A 17,926-nucleotide genomic window follows, 5' to 3' on the forward strand; every position below is an offset into this window, starting at 1 on the left:
GACTGAGGACAGGGCTAGGCCAGGTGGATGTTTATGTCTCACAGCTACAATAAGGGTGTTTGGAGGGAAGTATCATGGTTATGTCCTCAAGGGCCCTGCCTGCCTGTGCCCTCAGCTAAGCTGTTAGAGCCCAGTCCTCCCTCATAGTCAGCACAGCCCAAAATATTTCCCAGTGCAGCAGGAATAGGAGTGAATGGGCACACCAGGGAGGTGGGGGAACAGGGCAGGACAAAGGTACAAGTCAAGGCAGAAAGATACTTGGTGGGGAAAAAAAATATCAACATGTGGTAGTAAACACTCTCTGAATATCTTCACTTGCCACCATGGTGCCTCCCCAGTCTCGGGAAGCACCAGTCGTTCATGTGGCAAAGCCTTGTGTAGGTGTGCACATTGATGTTCCACAGCCCAACAAGTGTGTGGGACATGAACAGGATCCCCTGGCCAGCTGCAAGATGCTGAAGTCTTCAAGCAAAGTCACTGCTAATGCAGGTTTCTGGTAGATCCCACTCTCTCAGCAGTGCTGTGCTCTCCACACATTCATGACTCCCTTTGGCAGATTGTAGCAGGATCTGTTGCTAGCAGTCGGAGTAGCACCTCTTTGTGGCCACTCTAATCCCATTCCTATCACTCTGGTCTCACTCCAACTACCACCCTGTCCTCGCCTGCCACACCTTTAGTTGTTCTTATAAATTTGGGATGTTGTCTCCAGAGAACCAGAATGTGGTCCTGGGTACCCTGCCCTGCCCCATCTCCCAGGATTGACAGTCTGGTTGTGGTTCACTGGACTTCTGGCAGCCACCAACTCACCCACCTGAGAGCTCCTTCACCTGGCACAGCCAGGGTTAGGTTCCAATTCCCCCACACTGTTTTTCTCTGCCTCCAGCAGTGAGCCCTCTCCTCCAGCTCTTCCTAGGCCAGGCTGCCCTCCCTGCCTCAGGTGCAGGGATTAAATAGCTCCTGGCTCCTCCTTCCTCTGAGCTGAGGGCACCTCAGCAAGCCACTATTTAAGGAGCTGCCTTATCTGGGTCTGCCTTATCTGGGGCTGTGAAGCTTTCTACCTCTATGGCCCAGCCCTGCTCTCAGTCCCAGGGCTTGGTCACTGTCACAGAGACACAGACTCAAGTGCTTCCCTTTGGGAATATTCCCATGAGCTCAGTGGCCCTCCAGGCCTCAGCCTTGCTTCAGCCCCTGAGCCCAGCACTGTGCCCCTGCCTTCTTCATTGTGCATCTGGACTCCCTGGCTATTGCCCTTTGGCCTGACCTGGACCATGAGCACAGATATCATCTGGGATTAGACATATGACTCTGACTGCCTGGTTTGGGCCCCTTTGGCATAGTCTCAGCTGCGGATCTGGAGCCCCTGCAGGCTCAGTTACCCAGCCAACCCCACACTCCACAAGACTGCTTACAACCCTCTCCTTGCAAAGCATCCCATAGAATGCAGCCTGGGGACCATGTGCTGAGGTCTAGGAACCCAGAGCAGAGCTTGGGGGGGGGTCTCATTGGAGCTGGAATACAGCTGTGTTTTCTCTCCTGCCCTCCCGCTGCCTCTCCTATGGAGGAGGCTGCCCAGACCCTCTAGACCTGACAGGGACTGTGGTCTGTGGGAGCCAAGCAGGCCTGAGTTCAAAGGGGCTGTGACTTGGGATGCTCTGGGGTGTCAATGAGGCTGTGGGAGAGCCAGGAGGGCACTGGGGCCCGGTCCCTGCAGGGCCACGAGGGGGTGAGGTCTGTTACCCATAATCTTCTTTGGCACCAGAGGTCCTTGGGTCAGAAATTAGGGAGGCACCAGTCTGCTGCTGAGGGGGAAGGGTTGGAGAGGCTGGGCTGGGTGCAAGAAGCAGGAGACACAGGCAGGGCAGGTGCCAATGCAGGGACAGAGAGACCCACCCATACAGATGAGGTGGAAATCCCACTGATAGCAACTGAAGCAACTAGGGCAAAGTACCAGATGCAGGAGCCCAGAGAATGGCAAGAAGGAATGGAGCAAAGTCTGGGGGGAAAAACGGGCAGCACTAGGGTTTTAGTGACATGGAAGCCAAAGATTATCATTTGGAGACGGTCTCTCGAAATGGAGCTGTTGTGAGGCTGAGAAATGGGTTCCAGGTGAGGCTGCTCTCCCTGACCATCAATAGGATGCTGTTTCTTCCTGACTGTATATGGCTGTCCTGATCCCACAAGAAGGGTCTGTGGTGTCAGAAGTGCTGAGTAAAGGAGCAGCTGTCATCATATCGTTGTTCAGCCTTGTACTGTGAGCAACTAGGGAGGAAAAGAAAGGCCCATCCATGCACAGCAGTGCAGGACAATGCAGATTTGACTCAGGAGGCACCAGTCACCCCTGCTTTCTGGGTCTCCTCGGTGAGAACTGGAGGCTCAGATCCTCCTGATCCCTGTGCAGGGCGCCATGGGGTGATACTGGCTCTGCCCCAGCTGAATCTCATTATTCCTCTCAAGGGGGAGGCACCAGGGCTCCCCCCAGGTGCAGTGCCAGGTCTGGAGAAGCCTTTGGCATTGAAGAGCTTTGAAATGAAACATGAGAAATCAGATTCATTGGAGGTGAGTGCTTGATTATTTTTCTTTCTTTTATATCCTCCGCATCCCTATCCCTATGGAAAACTGAACACTCAGGTAAATCTGAGTTTTTAGGCAGTTCACAGCTCCAAATAACAGTCCTGATGGCCATGAAAATCTCCTGACTGACAGCAGATGCACTGAGAAAAGCTGGGGGCATTGAATTACCAGTCAGTGGCTTAAAATAGTTTTCCTGTTGTTTTTACTGGAGTGGTCCCCAGCTGCCTCTCCACAAAGGGTTAACAGATTCCCCAGTAATCCGAGGGCTGGATCTTTACCTCTGGGCTCCTGGCCAGGTCAGCAGACAATGGAGTCATTTCCCAGAAAGGAAACGCCCCAGTGTGAGCCCAGCTCTGAGCACAAGAAAGTGAAACTAGCCCTGAATTCTTCCTGATCATCACAGCCATGGCCACTGCCAGCTCTGTTGAAAGTCTCCGGGATGAAGCCACCTGCTCTGTCTGCCTGGAGTTCTTCAAGGAACCGGTGATGATCGTGGACTGTGGGCACAACTTCTGCCGAGCCTGCATCACCCAGTGCTGGGAGAGGGCCGAGACAGATGTCGCCTGCCCTCAATGCAGACAGACCTTTCCCCAGAGGATCCTCCGCCCAAACAGGCTGCTTGTGAATATTGTAGAACTAGTCAAGGGCCTGAGCGTGCAGTCAGCTGCAGGAGCCGGAGGGAAGATGATGTGTGAGGAGCATGGGGAGGCTCTGAAGCTCTTCTGTGAGACAGACCAGATACTGATGTGCTTGATCTGCCGAGAGTCCCGGGCACACCGAGCTCACCCCGCAGCTCCCATCCAGGAAGCTGCCCAGCAGTGCAAGGTACGGGGCATGGGCCCGGTCCAGCTGTACAGCTGGGTGTGACTTACACTTCCCTTTAGAAGGCTCAGGACAAGCATAGCGGCTTCTTAACCTGGCAGGGGAAATAACATATATCTGTGTCCAAGAAGGCAGTTTTCCTGAACCACTTTGCAGGAGAACTGCTCTTCTGGCGTGGTTCAGTACCCGCTGAGGTGCAGCAGCTTTAAGGCCAGTTTACGGAAATGGGAGTCTCCTCCCTTGCTTGCTCCGAGTGCCTTATGGCTGAGGGCAAGCAAAACTCAGGAGCATCCGAACCCCAAGCCTCTGGGCTTGGGCCTGCAAGTAGGATGCCTGCCAAAGGTTTTGGAAATGTCTGAAGCCCCAGGTGCGGGTGGAGGATGTTTGCCGGTAGTAGGGCCACTTATGGTTCTGGACTCTCGGATTTGGAATTAGTTTTGGCTAATTTGGCCTTGGATACAAATTAAAAAAAAAATTAGCCCTGGATCTCTCTTTCCTAGGGTCACTGTGGCAACTGCATCCCTGCACGTGGAGGGCTGCTTGGTGGAAGCCTCTGTGCAAACAGTCCTACTAGAATGAGACAAGAAGGACGGAGATGTCTTTGCCATCAGATCCTTGTTTCAAACCAGATAAAGCAGGGAAACTGCTTCCCTGGCTCTGGACACACAGAACAGCTGAACCTTCTCCGATATCACTGCAGAAAAAATGACCCACAGTTGTATGTGAAGGGCTGTAGCTTGAAACCAGGGGGTGTCAGGCACCAGTTTCCCTTAAGTTGTTACAACCCCCCCTGGTAGCTGCCTGGGGACAGAGAGGTATTGTAGTAGTACTTTGATAGACTTTATTTCCCCTGCTACAGAGCCCCATGTGGCATACTCTGGAAGGCAGGCCCTGCTCACTGCATCTGCCACTGGCAGTGACTTACTTCCCAGGCCAGGAGCTGATGCTTACATCAGTGCAGAAGTCTCAATAACATGCGGCACTTTGGTGCTCTCAGGGATGGCTTCAGGGGCTAATGATGGGTCCAGAGGTGAAGTGGTGGAACCGCTCCAGTCCAGAGAGCACGACTAGGAGCTCCTTTTGTATCTGAGCACCTCCTTTTCCTGCCTCTGTCCAGGCCTGGCTAGCAAATGCTGTGCTGTGCTGGTTCTGCATTAATACTGCTCTTTTTGAGGCATCCAAATGTAGCTGTAGCTGTAGCTGTAGCTGTACTGCTGGGCTGTAATACTTCAGGACTGGTGCCTCACTTCTGAGTTTCTTCTTTTCTGTTCACAGAGACCAGAGTTGTGGTTTTGTCCTGCTCAGCTGCCTAAGACTGGTTGGCACTCTAGTGTGTCGACCACTGTGGATTCCAGGCCGTATTGTTTGCTGTGCAGTCAGTGCGTTTCACTGACAGTCTGCACTTCCCCACTGGTTATAGTGTTGCTTTGTGGCACATCCTCAGGACCTGCTCGAGTTCTTCAATCTGCTCTTCCTGCTGGGCAGGAGCTGGAAGCTGGCTGCTTGCTGCTCCATCTGTATCAAGTATACACTATTCAGTGCTGCTGCTTCCTGGAAAGGGGTGCACTGTACTGAGAGCTGCTGGTCCAGCCTGAGCACATGGAGTTTCCTGGGCCTGTCTTTGCCCTCACAGTGCACCCTCAGGCAGCCCTCTCAGCTATGGTGTGGGGAAAAGACTCCATCTTCCAACACAAAGGAAAACTGACCCAAGGATTTTTCCTTCCCTCAGGAACAAATTCAGACTCAGCTGCAGTTTCTAAGGGGAGAGAGGAAGAGGCTTAACGAACTGAAAGGGAGTGAATGTCAGAAACACCAGGAATATCAGGTGGGTGCTGCTGGGGCCAGGCTGACATGGGGGAGGAAGGACGGGTTGTCTCCTGCTCTGCATGTTTGGTGAAACAGTGACCGTGTCATTTTGTGACTGTGTGTTGCAGTGTGCGGTGGCAGAGGCATGCAGCCAGGCCTTGCAAACCCACTCATCAGTGATAAGCAGGGATCTGGATTTCCCGTTTGCAGTAGAAAAACGTGGATTTTCTCCTTTAAAGGAGAAAAACTGGGGAAACGGTGGGTTTCTCCTTGCAGGCTGGCAGACTTCCAGCCTGCAAGGGGCTACTTGGGGCTTGGGGGAGTGGGAGGAGGGTGATCAGAGGCAGGGGGCACCACAGGCATGTGCATGGGCACACATGCACTTGGCAGGCAGACAATGTGGTGGAGCAGCTGCTGCAGCTCTCTGGAAGTAAGTCTATGGGGGGGCATAGGCGACACAGGGGGAGGGGGATGCGAGGGGAGGTTGAGGTGGCGGCTGCAGTTCTCACAGAGCCCCCAAACTGAGGGAGGGAGCAGGGCAGGGTTGGCGGCTGGGGCTGGGAGTGTTGCCCAGCTGTGGTGGTGCATGGCACCTGGGGCCGGGACAATAATGTGAGACTGTGGGGTCCAGCCAGGGGTGGAGCCATGGGTGGCTTGGCAGGATGGTGCAGGGGCTATCAGGGAAGCTGGCTTCCCGCTGTTGCGTGTGCTCCTGGGGAGGGGTTGGGCACCATAGGTGATGTGTTGGCGGGGCTTGGGGGTGTACATGCCCTTCCAGATTTCTGTGCCCACAGTGGGGCATGGGACTGCAGCTGGCTAGATCGGCATGGGCAGGAGCCATTTTCGTGGCTCAGCAGGCAGGACCCTGCGTGGGAGGGTGGAGTGGGGCAGCAAGACTCATTGCTGCTGCCGCCCCTGCCCCAGCACCAGCTGCACTGTTGCAAGGAGTAACAGGCCTGGGGAGGGGCCACACTGTCCTCACCTCCTCCTGCCCCAGCCACTCGCATGCCGGGCCACGACACTACCCCTCCGCCATGGCCTGGCTGGCACTGCTGCTCCTCTCAGGCTACCCATGCTGCTTCCCATTCCACCTCCCCTCCAAGGTAAAGCTGTGGCCCTCACAGTGGGAGGAGGTGAGGGCAGTGTGGCCTGCCCCCACTCTGTTATTCCTAATGCTGCTAGTAGCATGGATGTGGTGGCGGGGACACTAAGTCTCAATGCTGCATTTTGCCTTCCCACGCTGGACCCCGTCTTCTAGGCCAGAGAGGTGGCTCCTGCCCGTGCTGGTCTGACCAGGCTGCAGCCCCATGCCCTGCTGTGGGTCACACAAATCTGGGGGGGCCTGTGCCCCCCATTCACCCTTCGATACTTATGGGGACACCTATGTTTGGGCACCCTTCTGCCCCATACCCCCCCATGCTGCCACGCACCCCACCCCACTGCCCCACACACAATCCCCTTGCCCCACACAACAACCTCCTTCCCCACACACTGGGGGACTGGGATCTGGAGGGCAGTGGGTCAGGATTGAGGGGCATCAGCAGGGCTGAGAGGAGTGGGGGCTGCAGGTCAGGAGTAAAGAGCACAAGCAGGGATGGGGGGCTGCAGGTTCAGAGAGAGGAACAACGCTGGGGACAGGGGGTTGCAGGTCGAGAGTGAGGGGCACCAGCATAGCCAGGGGGCTGTGGGTCAGGACTGAGGGCTACTGGCAGTGCTGGGGGTGGGGGGTCTGTGGCTAGGGAACGAGGAGCACCAGCATATCAGGGCTGTTCAGCGCTGCAAAGAAGCTGGGGGCACAGCTGCAGCTGGACCTGCGTCCTGGTGAGCAAAGCGGGCAAGGGGAGCTCCAATTTTCTATGATAAAAAAACCAACAAAATCAAATGCCAAACTATATAGGTATTTAGAATTTATTTTATTATAATGATTGAGGCACTGGTAGGCTTCCAAATGGCTTTAAAATTGTAAATATATCAATAAAATATTGTGCTCAACTGACACCTATATATATAGTGGCGTTTCACTTTAATTGTGGAAAACGTGGATTTTCAGGGTTTTTATCGGAGATTTTGGGATTTTTTAACAGAGAAAATCAGGATCCCTGATCATGCAAGGAAAGCTTTCTTTGCTGAGATCCTTGGATTTCTCCCCTCCATATGGTCCTAGCCCTCAGGGAAGCAGAGAAAAGCTTTGTAAAATGAATAGAGTGCAGAGATCCCAGGCAGGGCCCAAGACCTGAGCAACCCCCAACTCTGTACCAGGCTGTGGGAGGTCGAGGGTCCTGGCCGTGCGGACAATGATGCCCACGGGGCCTTACGAGCCATTCCCTGACTCTCCCCAGAGGGGCTGCCCTCCCTGACATGGTTTCTCTCTGTTCATGGCAGCAAAAGGCAGCAGCCGAGAAGCAGAAGATTGTGGCTGAATTTGAACAACTGCGCCGGTTTCTGGTGGAACAAGAACGACTCTTGCTGGCGGAGCTGGGAGAGCTGGAGAGGGGGATTGAGGAGAGTCAGAGGGAGACTGTCACCCAGCTCTCTGAGGAGATTTCCCATCTTAACAGCCTGATCAAGGAACTGGAGGGGAAGTGCCAGCAGCCAGCAAGTGACCTCCTGCAAGTGAGGCACATCAAATGCCTCCAGTCCAAGCACAAAGGAGGGAAAGACCTAAATCTTGGGTCTGCTGGGACCAGTAGCGTAACTGAGGAGGGGCAAGAAGGGCAATGGCCCCAAGCAGATGCTGGTGGCAGTGATGGGAGATGCAGAATATCTGCCCCAGCTGCTGCTGCCCTGTGCACTTTCACTGCCCAGGGTGCACAGCTGCCCTATTACACCCCTTGGGTGGGGGGTGCCACTAAGTTGGGGCTTGTAAAGGGGCTGAACTTTTCCCAGATCCTTCTGTGTGCGACACTCAGAGTCTGAGGAGGAAGCATGTCCCCTCCGGTAGGGGGTGCCCAGGGTGCATGGCACTGAGCTCACTCTTCCATCTTTTTCTCCCCCTTTAGGACATCAAAAGCACGCTGAGCAGGTACGTGGCTCTGCCTCTTTCCCCATACAGGGAGGGTCTTGGAGACAATGCAGTGGCCACATTTCTGCAGGGCACCACAGCCCAGCAAGTGTTGGGACTGTCCCTGAGGTGGGAAGGATGGACCTCCCCCTCTTCTCTTCAGGCAAGTGGCAGCCTTGGGCACTGGCAGCCTGTCCTGGAGAATAGTCCTGGCCACCAGAGCTTGAGCCAACTAGTTATGAAGTCTCAGCTCCTTTCTGATCCTAGGATATATCTTGGACATTTCCAAGCTGAAGAACACTTACCGGTCCCTGCTGGGGCAGCTGCCACTGCCATTGTCTGTGCTGCCCCTGCCCCTGAGGCTGACATACGTGGACAGAGCCAGTCTCCAGGTCCCTCCATCTACCCAATGCTATTACCATGAAGCTGAGTTCCAAAAAGAAAATCAATAACATGGACTGTTTTTTTCCCCAGGTGCAAGACGGAGCAGTTCCAGCTGCCAGAGGGGATTTGCCCAGAGCTGGAAAGGCTCATCATCTTCTCTGGAAAAAGTCTAGCTCTACAGGAGACACTGAAGACGTTTCAAGGTATTGAGAAGTGGGCCATGAAAGGGAGTAGGGAAGTGTCCTTGCAGAGGGGGAGGAGGCAAGCAGTTGGTTTGAATTTGGAGCCTGCATCTTTTTTAATTGGGAGAGAAACTGAATGTGCTGGACAGATATTCCTGCAGATCGCAGGAATGAAGCCATGAGGCAAGGGCGTCTCTATGCCTTTGGGAAAATCACTGATGAACCTGGGCTCCTCATGGGGCCTCTTTGTCCAAGCTGCAGAGGTGCAAAGCCCAGCACTGCTCAGTATGGGTACCTGCAGCCAGGGTGGTGGGAGCTGCAGGGCCCTGCCCCACACATGTCTAGGCCCTGGTGCCTCATGTCAGGCCTCCAAAGTTAAACCAGAGTCAGGTTTTCAAGTTAGGAGCCTTCTGGCTTGGCTGGGGGTGGGGGTGGGAGGAAGGGAAGGGGGAGAGGGGTGCAGGAGGGGCAGGTGGTTGGGGGAGGAGGTGTAGGCAGGGAGGGTTCCTGAGGGGCCAGGAGAGGAGCAGAACAGGCAAGTGGGCTGTGGCCTGGGTGAAGCTGCACCTCTGGTATCCTGCACCCCCACAGGCATTGGCAACGCATAGGGGGGCATGTGCGCCCCCTGGGATTGGCCGTGTTCCCCCTAAGATTGGCCTCCGCTGATGTTGCCAGTGGCATCTGTGGGTGATTGCTGATCACCTCTCGGTGCTTGCTACCTTTGCCTCTGCGCACCCCACACCGCGAAGACTGCTGCGGCCACCTGCGGGTGGTCCCCGCTTGACCTGCCCTTGCTGCCGACATTACTGCGGCCACCTGCAGGTGGATCCTGGTCACCGCTGCTGTTACATCCCTCCCTACACTCTTCTTCCTGAACCTGCAGCTCCCTCCCTCCCTATTCTGGGAGAGGAGGCTCGGCTGCAGGGGAGCAGGAAGATGTGGAGGCAGCTTCTGCAGCCACAGTCCCAGCAGCAAGGGGAGAAGCTGTCCCCATATCTCTGTTCAGTCTTAGGGGCTCAGGGCTGAGGCAGGTCCCAGCCCATAGCATGAACCAGACACCAGAGGTCTAATACCTTTGCCCTTTTCCCCTGCAGAGACTCTGCCGTTTAAACTGGAGAAGCCAGCGTACACAAAGGGTAAGTGCTGGGGGAGCCGGTCCTGGCATTAACAGAATGATCCCACATAACCCACACCCTTAAAGCAGAGTCAAACCCTCTCCTAGCCCAGCACTGAAACCCCCTGTGCTGGGGCCTGGGTCGTTGGGTTGGGATTTTCCTGTCCTTGCCTATAGATTTGCTGCCACTTCCTCCCTTTCCATCAGGGTAGGAGCTCTCCCCCATGCCAGAGTGAGGAGCTGTGGGGCTATCTCCGCTCAGCCTCCAGGTCCAAGGGCAGAGGCAGCTTCTGGGGCCCAGGATGGTCCCAGGCAGGACAGGGCTTCTGGGGAGGGTGACGAACAGCCCCACCTGCCCCAGGGCTGAGCTCTGCCCTGACACTGCTATTCTCTCTCCCAGTGACGGTGACTCTGGATCCAGACACGGCTCATCCTGAACTCATCCTGTCTCCAGACTGGAGATGTGTGACACTGACAGGCATGAGGCAGGATCTGCCAGACTCTCCTGAGAGATTTGATTCTCTGTACTGTGTGCTGGGCTGTCAGGGATTCACCTCGGGGAGACACTGCTGGGAGGTGGAGGTGGCGAGGGGGTTTTGGGCCATAGGGGTCGCCAGAGAGTCTGTAAGGAGGAAGGGAGAGATCAGAATTAGCCCTGAGGAGGGAATCTGGGCTGTGCAACGAACGTCAGCGGTGCACAGGGGGCTCAGTCACTTTGAGGCTCTCACTTCCCTTGCTCCCACCCCCCTGTCCCTGTGCCAGGCGCCGAGCAGGGTCCGGGTATGTCTGGACTATTCATGGGGGCATGTGTCATTTCTTGATGCTGGTACTGAGTCTCCGATTTTCACCTTCCCACTGGCCTCGTTCGCTGGGGACAGAATCCGGCCCTGGCTCTTGCTGTGCAGGACTGGGTCCAAGCTCAGACTGTGCCGTTGAGTTGGGTGGGGAGGGGGACAGCCGGGGAATGGAACATCCCATGTGGGGAAATGGGCTGCTCCAGCTTTCCCTTCTCTGTGACCCCGGAGGAATCCCTTCTACCAGCCCCTGTCCCCTTTCCTTATGTCCTGGGAGCTGCCAAGGCAAAAGGTGCAGTCTGCACAGACAAGTCTGTCCCATTGCAGCAGGTGGCACCAGGCCTGTCTGTGCCCACACTAGATGGCTCTGCAGGACTCAAGCAAGGCTGCCAGAATGGACCCTCGGGGAAGCTGCCAGCTTTGGGGCTGCCACCCCCTTCAGTCCCAGCAGCCCAGGGCTGGGGCTGAGGGCAAAGTGTCTCTTGGTGTCCTTTGCCTACAGAGCCCTGCTGGGGGTTCTGGGGGTGGGAGGTCACCTGGGCTTGGAGCCTGAGCTCTGCCAGGTGCTGCCTGTGGGAAGCTGCTGGGCTGGTTTGTGCTCGAGCTGGTTTTTCATGTGCAGCAAAGGCCCCTGCGCTGGGGGGTTTCTCAGAGCTGGAAGAGTTTCACTCAGGGCAGGTGCCTCCCTGCCTCAGGCTCCTCTGATACCAACAATTCCCTTGTATTGCCTGGCCCTGGGCCCCGGCAGCTTCACATTCATAGAAATCTCAATAAACATCTAAACTGGGGTTTTGTAATGGCTTTGTCTCTTGGGCCTTCACTCCCCCTTTTCTCTCCCTACATCTCCCCTGCATGGGCTTCTATCCCATTGCTCTGGCTCACATGGCAGGATGTCCCCTGTGGGATGGACACTGCTTTTCCTTGGCCTGGTCTTGGACCTTGGCCTTCTTCACCAAGAGACAACTCAAGCTGGGCCAAGCTCTTATTCACCCACAAGGCTCCTCACTCTATGTGATGAAACCAGAGAGCAGGACATCACAGAGGAAAGGACAAGACCTAGGACAAGACCTAGGACTCTGGGGAGTTGGAGTCTCTGAATGAAGACTGAATAATGTGGTGCATGAAAGGTCATATTACGTGGTCCCTGTAGTATGTTCTAGGTCTCCTTGGTGAAAGCTGGAGGCTCAGATCCCACTGATCCCTGTGCAGGACTTGAGGTGGGGATGCTAGTTATATCCCAGCTCAAGAGGAACCTCCTCCATCTCAGCCCCAGCAGCAGGTCTGAAGTATTTGCCATTTCAGAGGTTGGAACATTAACTGGGATTGGTGGTAAATCAAAACTAAAGCATATGCTGCTTTTATTTTCTCCAAACCAGTTTTTAGGCAATTCTTAGCCCAACAGGAGAGTTTATGCTGAAAATATTTTGGGTTGCAGCAGGCTCACCTTAAAGTGCTCTGTTATTATTATCAATTATTGGTAGTTGATTAACAAGCTTCCCATTTGTTTCCATTACATTTGTCCTCACTACCTCCCCACCAAGGGTTAACAGGCAATTTTACCAGGAATCTAAGGGCTGCACCCAGAGACTCCTGACAGTCCAGCAGACAATCAGAGCCATTTAGAGAAAGGAAACACCCAGCTGTCTCTCAAGTCAAGCTATCTCTGAGCTCAGGAAAATGAGACAAACTTTGTTTTTTCTCCTCTCAGAGCCATGGCCACTGAGAGCTCTGTGGAAAAACTCCAGGATGACGTGACCTGCTCCACCTGACCCGTTATCTTTCCTGCCTAGTGCAGGGGGCTGGACCCAATGATCTTGCGAGGTCCCTTCCAGCCCCTTACAATCTATGAATCTGCCTGGAGTTCTTCAGGGATCTGTTGATGATCATGGGCTGTGGGCACAACTTCTGCTGAGCCTGCATCACCCAGTGCTGGAATGGGGTTGGGAGACAAGTTACTGCCCTCAGTGCAGACAGACCTTTCCCCAGGGGAACCTCAGCCCAAGCAGGCAACTGGAGAATGTGAGCAGGGGAAATACCATGACTGAGGTAATGCAATTAAAATGGCACTGTGTAGTGGAGGGTGCACCCTTGTCTACTTGCTGACAGGACTCCCTACAAAAGCCTCATAGTTAACTTCCCACTGGCCAGCTTCCAGTGGCAGGATCTCGGCTACATGCCGACTTTATGGAAATGGGAGAGTCCTCCATTGTTTGCTCCTGCTGAGGGCTGCTCCATATGGCTGAGGGCAAGCAAAACCCGGGGGCATCCAAACCCCAAGCCTCTGGGCTTGGGCCTGCATGTAGAATGCCTGTCAAAAGATTTGGAAGTATCTGAAGCCACAGGCGGAAAAGTTTGGGGTGGAGGATACTTGCTGGTAGTAGAGCCACATTGAATGGTTCAAAGGATTGGGAACTGATCTGGCTGATCTGGCTAATTTGACCTGGGACATGAAAACATTTCCTTAAAAATACTAAAACATGCATAGAAAGAGCTAAGGGAATGAGGGTGGGGTCAGCTGAGGGCGCTGGAGGGAAGACGGTGCCCAAGGAGTATGGGGAGGCTCCAAAACTCTTCTGTGAAACAGGCTAAAAGCCGAGTCCTGGGTGCACCAAGCTCACCTTGAAGCTCCCATCTGCCAGGTATGGGGGCACAAGCTGGGTCAGACTGGATGGCTGGGTTTGACTAACCTTCCTTCCAGAGCTGGATTTCTCTCTTCCACCCCTTCTGCTATGGCTGCATCACTGGATTCAGAGGACCGTCTGTGGAAGGATCTGAGCACACCATTGCACTGTAATGGTGAGAGGAAGGCTGAGATGTCTGTGAGATCAGGTCCTTCCATTTCCAACCAAAAGAAGCAGGGAGGCTGCTCCTGTGGGTCTGGACACACGGAGCAACTGAACCATTCCCACATGTCACTGACTTAGACATGATCACAATTGTGTGTGAAGGACTGTGGCTAGAAGCCAGGGAGTACCAGGCACCAGCTTCCCTTTAGCTTGTTGTACATTTCCTGGTAAAATAAAGGAAAAAGGGGTGCACAACTTTGGGGCCAGAGGTTGGCAGTAGGCCTGTGCAAAGCGGCTAGTATTCGCTTCAGATTCGGCTGATTCGGGGGACAATGACTTGATTTGGTGATTCAAATCACTGTCCTGATTCAGTTTGGCTGAATCTGATTTGGAGATTTGGCAGCAGCCAAATCTCTGAATCTCTGAATCAGCCAAGCCAGGCCAGGCCCATCCCCTGCCCCTCTCCCAACTCGGCAATGGCTGCTCTGCCTGCCCCAGCTCCCAGCACTTGGGCAAAAAAAAGCTTCAGCTCAGCAGGTGCTGCCGGGCGGGGGACGATCCCCACTGCCCCATGCTGCATGGGGGGCTCTGCACGAACCCCCAACCCCCTCCTCCACTCCCCCACAGGTGCCCTGCATGGGCCAGCTCCTGACCTTTCAGAAAAAAAAAAGGCCTGAAGAAACCCCGGGACTCACCGCTGCTGCCAGCAGGGGCGATCCCCACTGCTCCGTGCCACGTGAGGGGCTCTGTGCAAGTCCCTGAGGCTGCACCAGGAGCGGTGAGTCTCTGGGCTTTCCTCGGCTTTTTTTTTCTTAAAAGGCCAGAGGCCTGGCAGGCGGGGCAACTGTGGGGAGGCCGGGGGAGTGGGAGGGAGGGTTGAGGGGGTTCATGCTGAGCGGGGGAATCGCCCTCCACCCAGCAGCACCCAGTGAGTACCAGGGCTTTTTTTTAAAGTACCAAGCTGGGGCAGGCAGGGGCAGCCATGGGGGAGCTGGGGGAGTGGGGGGGCTGGCAGGGGTCCCCCCCATGATCCTCCTCCCCCAGCGCCCCCTCCTCTGCCCCTACTACTTACCAGCTTGGAGTGGCTGCAGCTCCCTGTTGCAGCCACTGGGGACTGCCTGAATCATCAAAGCTCTCCGAATCTTTGCTGAAGATTCAGAGAGCTTTGAATCGATTTGGACCTTTAAATTGGTCCCCTGATTTGATTCAGATTCGGAGATTTGGCCACCGAATCGGGCCGAATCTCCTCTGAACTGAATCGCCACCTGAAGCTTTGCACAGACGTAGTTGGCAGCACATAGCCCACAAAGGGAGGGAAAGGGGAAGGTCTTCTCCTTCAGCCCAGTGTATATGGAGCCTCTTAAATCTCACAGTCATTCCAGCATGCTGGTTGGAGGCCAGGCCCTCACTCCTTGTTTGACACAGCTCCAGGAGCAAGATTTGTTCTATCCTGCTGGGGTCTCCCTGCTGGTGATGGCTTTCAGGGCACCACTAGTATTCTTTGCTGCATCAGACTGGCCTCTGGCCAACTGAGGGCAGAGGCTCAATCAGACTTTTGGGCCCCAGTCTCTTCTGTTCCTGAATACCAGCTCCCTAGTGTTCCTGATCCACAGTCCTCTACAGTTTCTTCTCAACCACTGACCTTCAGTTACAACTACTTTATAGGTCTTTGGTCCACCAGCAGCTTGGACTATGGCCTCTTGACACTCTTCCATGTGCTGCTGCTGCATGGTTGAACCCAGACTCTTGCCCCTACGTGGGCACGCCTCAAGTTTCTGCTTCTCCATTGTAACATGTTTCCTGCCTGGCTTGATGTTGTCTTAGCAGTGTCCTGTGTTTTCTGCTTTCCCTCCACCAGGCTGCACCCAGGTGTCCCTCATGGGAATCAGAATCCTTGTCCTTAGCCCCAACAGCATCTGAGCTGGGCTACTACCATACTTACTCAAATACATAGACAAAGACAACCCTGAATACAAGATGAGCTCCCAATAGTTAGATTGTATATATGGAAAAAAAATAAAATGTGCTGTAGTTTTCCAGGCATAGAATCTATTATTATTAAATTTGTCTCCCACCCACTGCCACAGCAGGAAAATAAATTGGGCGGTGAGCAGTAAGGTAGCTCCCCTGCCTTTCCCTTCCACCTTTTTCCCCTCTGCTCTCCCTGAACACATGAAAGGGAGGAGCAAATTTGAAAACACTGACCTTGAAATAAACAAGCCTGCAGTAGCTGACATATAAACATAGTTGGTCCAGAACTGATGCATGTTATGCTTTCTCAAACAGCTGCAAGTTTTAGCAATGGTACTCCATAAACACACTTCTAAGCAGCACTTCTGCACTTTAAAAAAAAAATGTCATAATTAAGTGTCTTGGGCCAAATCAGCCAAATCAGTTCCAAATTCTACTGACTGAGCACAGTTCAATCATTCGAGTTGTGTAGTGCTACCACCAGCAAGCATCCTCTCTCCTAGACTCTGGGTCAATTCACTTAACAAGGGCTGCAGGGCAGCAGCCTACCTGGGCCTTACAGAGCTGACCCAGCCTGCAGCACAGAAGCCCTACACTAACCCCCTCCACTTGTAATAAACCAGGCCCCGGGGCTTCTAGATGCCCTGCAGCCTGGTTTATTAGGGTGAGCCCGATGGATGCCTTTCAGAAAAGTCTGGCACATGGACATTACTTGCTGGTACCACGAGTCTTCCTCCAGGCCTTAACCCTCCTAGTCCATTAGAGAGTACAATTTCCCCCAATCATCCTGGAGTCTAGAATCTGGTGAACCAAAACGTACCCTTTCTCTTGGACCTACATGGGAGGTGGAAGGTTGGTGCTTGACCTGGAAAAGGGTTCTCCTTAGGAGTTTTCATCAGAGAGGCATGAGAGACCAGGTGTAATTTCATGGTCCTGGGGAGCCTTAATCTATAAGTGACTGGGTTGATCTTTGCACTGATTGGGAAGTAGTGGTAGTTCAGTCTGGTAGACAGATGTGCAAACAACAGGTGGGTAGTCAAACCTTATCTCCCTCTGAGTAGGCTTGTGCCTCTTGATGATTCTTATCTGAAAATATCTTGTAAGCTCCTTGGCAGCTTCCAGATGTTCCTTTAGGTCTTGTTGGATCTGGTGGATGATTGACTAGATTGGCTGCAGTTGGTGTGCAAGAGGACTGAGAGGGCAAGAGATGATGAATGCAGGGGTGGAGGCCATCATTCAAAATTAAGAAGACTGGCTGGTGGAGGCATGTTGGGAGTTACCACATGGGAATACTACAAGCAAGAGTAGGGAGACCCAACTGTCCTGATGATAATTCAAAAAGCATCAGAGAGATTGTTTGAGTGTTTGACTGATCCATTCCATTTGTTTGTCAGTTTCTGGGAAACGGGCAGATGCAGCAATGGGTTTGATTTCTGACCATTTTAAGAGTTCTTTCCAGAAGTCAGAAATAATTTGAAGGCCGTGGTCCCAGATGACACCCTGGGAAGACCATGCAGCTGGAAGACATTTCCTAAGAAGAGTTGGGCTGTCTCTGGGGCTGTGGTGGTGTGAGGGCAAGGGATGAAATGGGCCATCTTGGTGAGGTGATCCACTACCACCAGGATGCTTGAGTGCCCTAGGGCAAGAGGCAGATCAGTAATCAAGTCAACGAACACCTTGCGCCAAGGCTGTCTTGGTGTCAGTAGTGGTTGGAGGAAGCCTAGTGGCTTGGCACATGGGATCTTGGTGCAAGCGCAAACCTCACAGGAGTCTATGTATTTCTGAATGCTCTGATAAAGGGGGTGTAGCAGAAAAGGTGGGGGGGCAGGGGCAACCAACAAAGCTCAGAAGCATAATAAATATGATCAGTAGAACATAAACATAGCTGTGCCTAGAACTTCCACAACCAGTGGCTGTCTTCTTGAACACCTCCAGTGATGGAGAGTCCACAGCTTCCCTAGGCAGGCTATTCTACTGCCTCATTATTCTAACAGCAAGGAGGTTTTTCCTGATAACCAACCTACATCTACTTTGCTACAATGTCAAGCCACTGGTCTGTGTCCTCCACTCTGCAGCGGGAGAGGAAAACATGCTTTCCCTTCTCTCTATAGCAGCCCTTCAAATATTTGAAGACTGCCATCATATCCCCTGTTAACCGCCCTTTCCACAAGCTGAATGTGCCTAGCTCCTTCAGTCTCTCAGATGACTTGTTTTCTAAGAATCTTTGTCATCACTCTCACACACCCTCTGGATCCTGTCTAACTTCTTTATGTTGTTTTATTAAGTGTGGAGCACAAAATGCACATGCTCTACATGAAGCCTAACCAGTGGTGAATAGAGACACAATCATCTCCCCGCATCACGCACCTAATACTGCTATTGATGCATCCCAAAACCACATTTGCCTTTTTTGCAGCTGCACCCCACTGCAGACTTGTATCGAGTCTGTGATCTACCAAGGCCACCAGATCCTTCTCTGTAATGCTGCCAGCTTT

At 53.6% G+C, this 17,926-nt stretch overlaps 1 protein-coding gene across 2 annotated transcripts; it reads left to right on the forward strand.

Annotated features, from left to right (window-relative positions):
• Positions 1–2,890: 2,890 nt before the first annotated feature.
• LOC102576985 (zinc finger protein RFP-like) lies at positions 2,891–14,286 on the forward strand. Of its 2 annotated transcripts, none has more exons than XM_019476611.2 (7): positions 2,891–3,396; positions 5,123–5,218; positions 7,582–7,812; positions 8,199–8,221; positions 8,675–8,787; positions 9,861–9,902; positions 12,383–14,286. In XM_019476611.2, exons 1-7 carry the CDS (start codon positions 2,977–2,979, stop codon positions 12,427–12,429), a joined length of 972 nt encoding a protein of 323 aa, XP_019332156.1. In that variant the 5' UTR covers positions 2,891–2,976; the 3' UTR covers positions 12,430–14,286. The 2 variants fall into 2 exon arrangements, with proteins under 2 accessions (XP_019332156.1, XP_014460174.1); XM_014604688.3 differs by lacking the exon at positions 12,383–14,286 and adding an exon at positions 10,281–11,462 and having other exon boundaries at positions 2,892–3,396.
• The last annotated feature ends 3,640 nt before the right edge of the window (positions 14,287–17,926 follow it).

This window comes from Alligator mississippiensis, chromosome 4 (assembly GCF_030867095.1).
Source record: "Alligator mississippiensis isolate rAllMis1 chromosome 4, rAllMis1, whole genome shotgun sequence".
Taxonomy (NCBI): domain Eukaryota; kingdom Metazoa; phylum Chordata; order Crocodylia; family Alligatoridae; genus Alligator; species Alligator mississippiensis.

Excerpts from the sequence above, each read along its gene's own strand:
- LOC102576985 (XM_014604688.3), top strand. The coding sequence starts at position 2,977 with ATGGCCACTGCCAGCTCTGTTGAAAGTCTCCGGGATGAAGCCACCTGC. Across the intron at positions 8,788-9,860 it reads GACACTGAAGACGTTTCAAG|AGACTCTGCCGTTTAAACTG; the intron begins GTATTGAGAAGT and ends TTTCCCCTGCAG. Across the intron at positions 9,903-10,280 it reads GAAGCCAGCGTACACAAAGG|TGACGGTGACTCTGGATCCA; the intron begins GTAAGTGCTGGG and ends TCTCTCTCCCAG.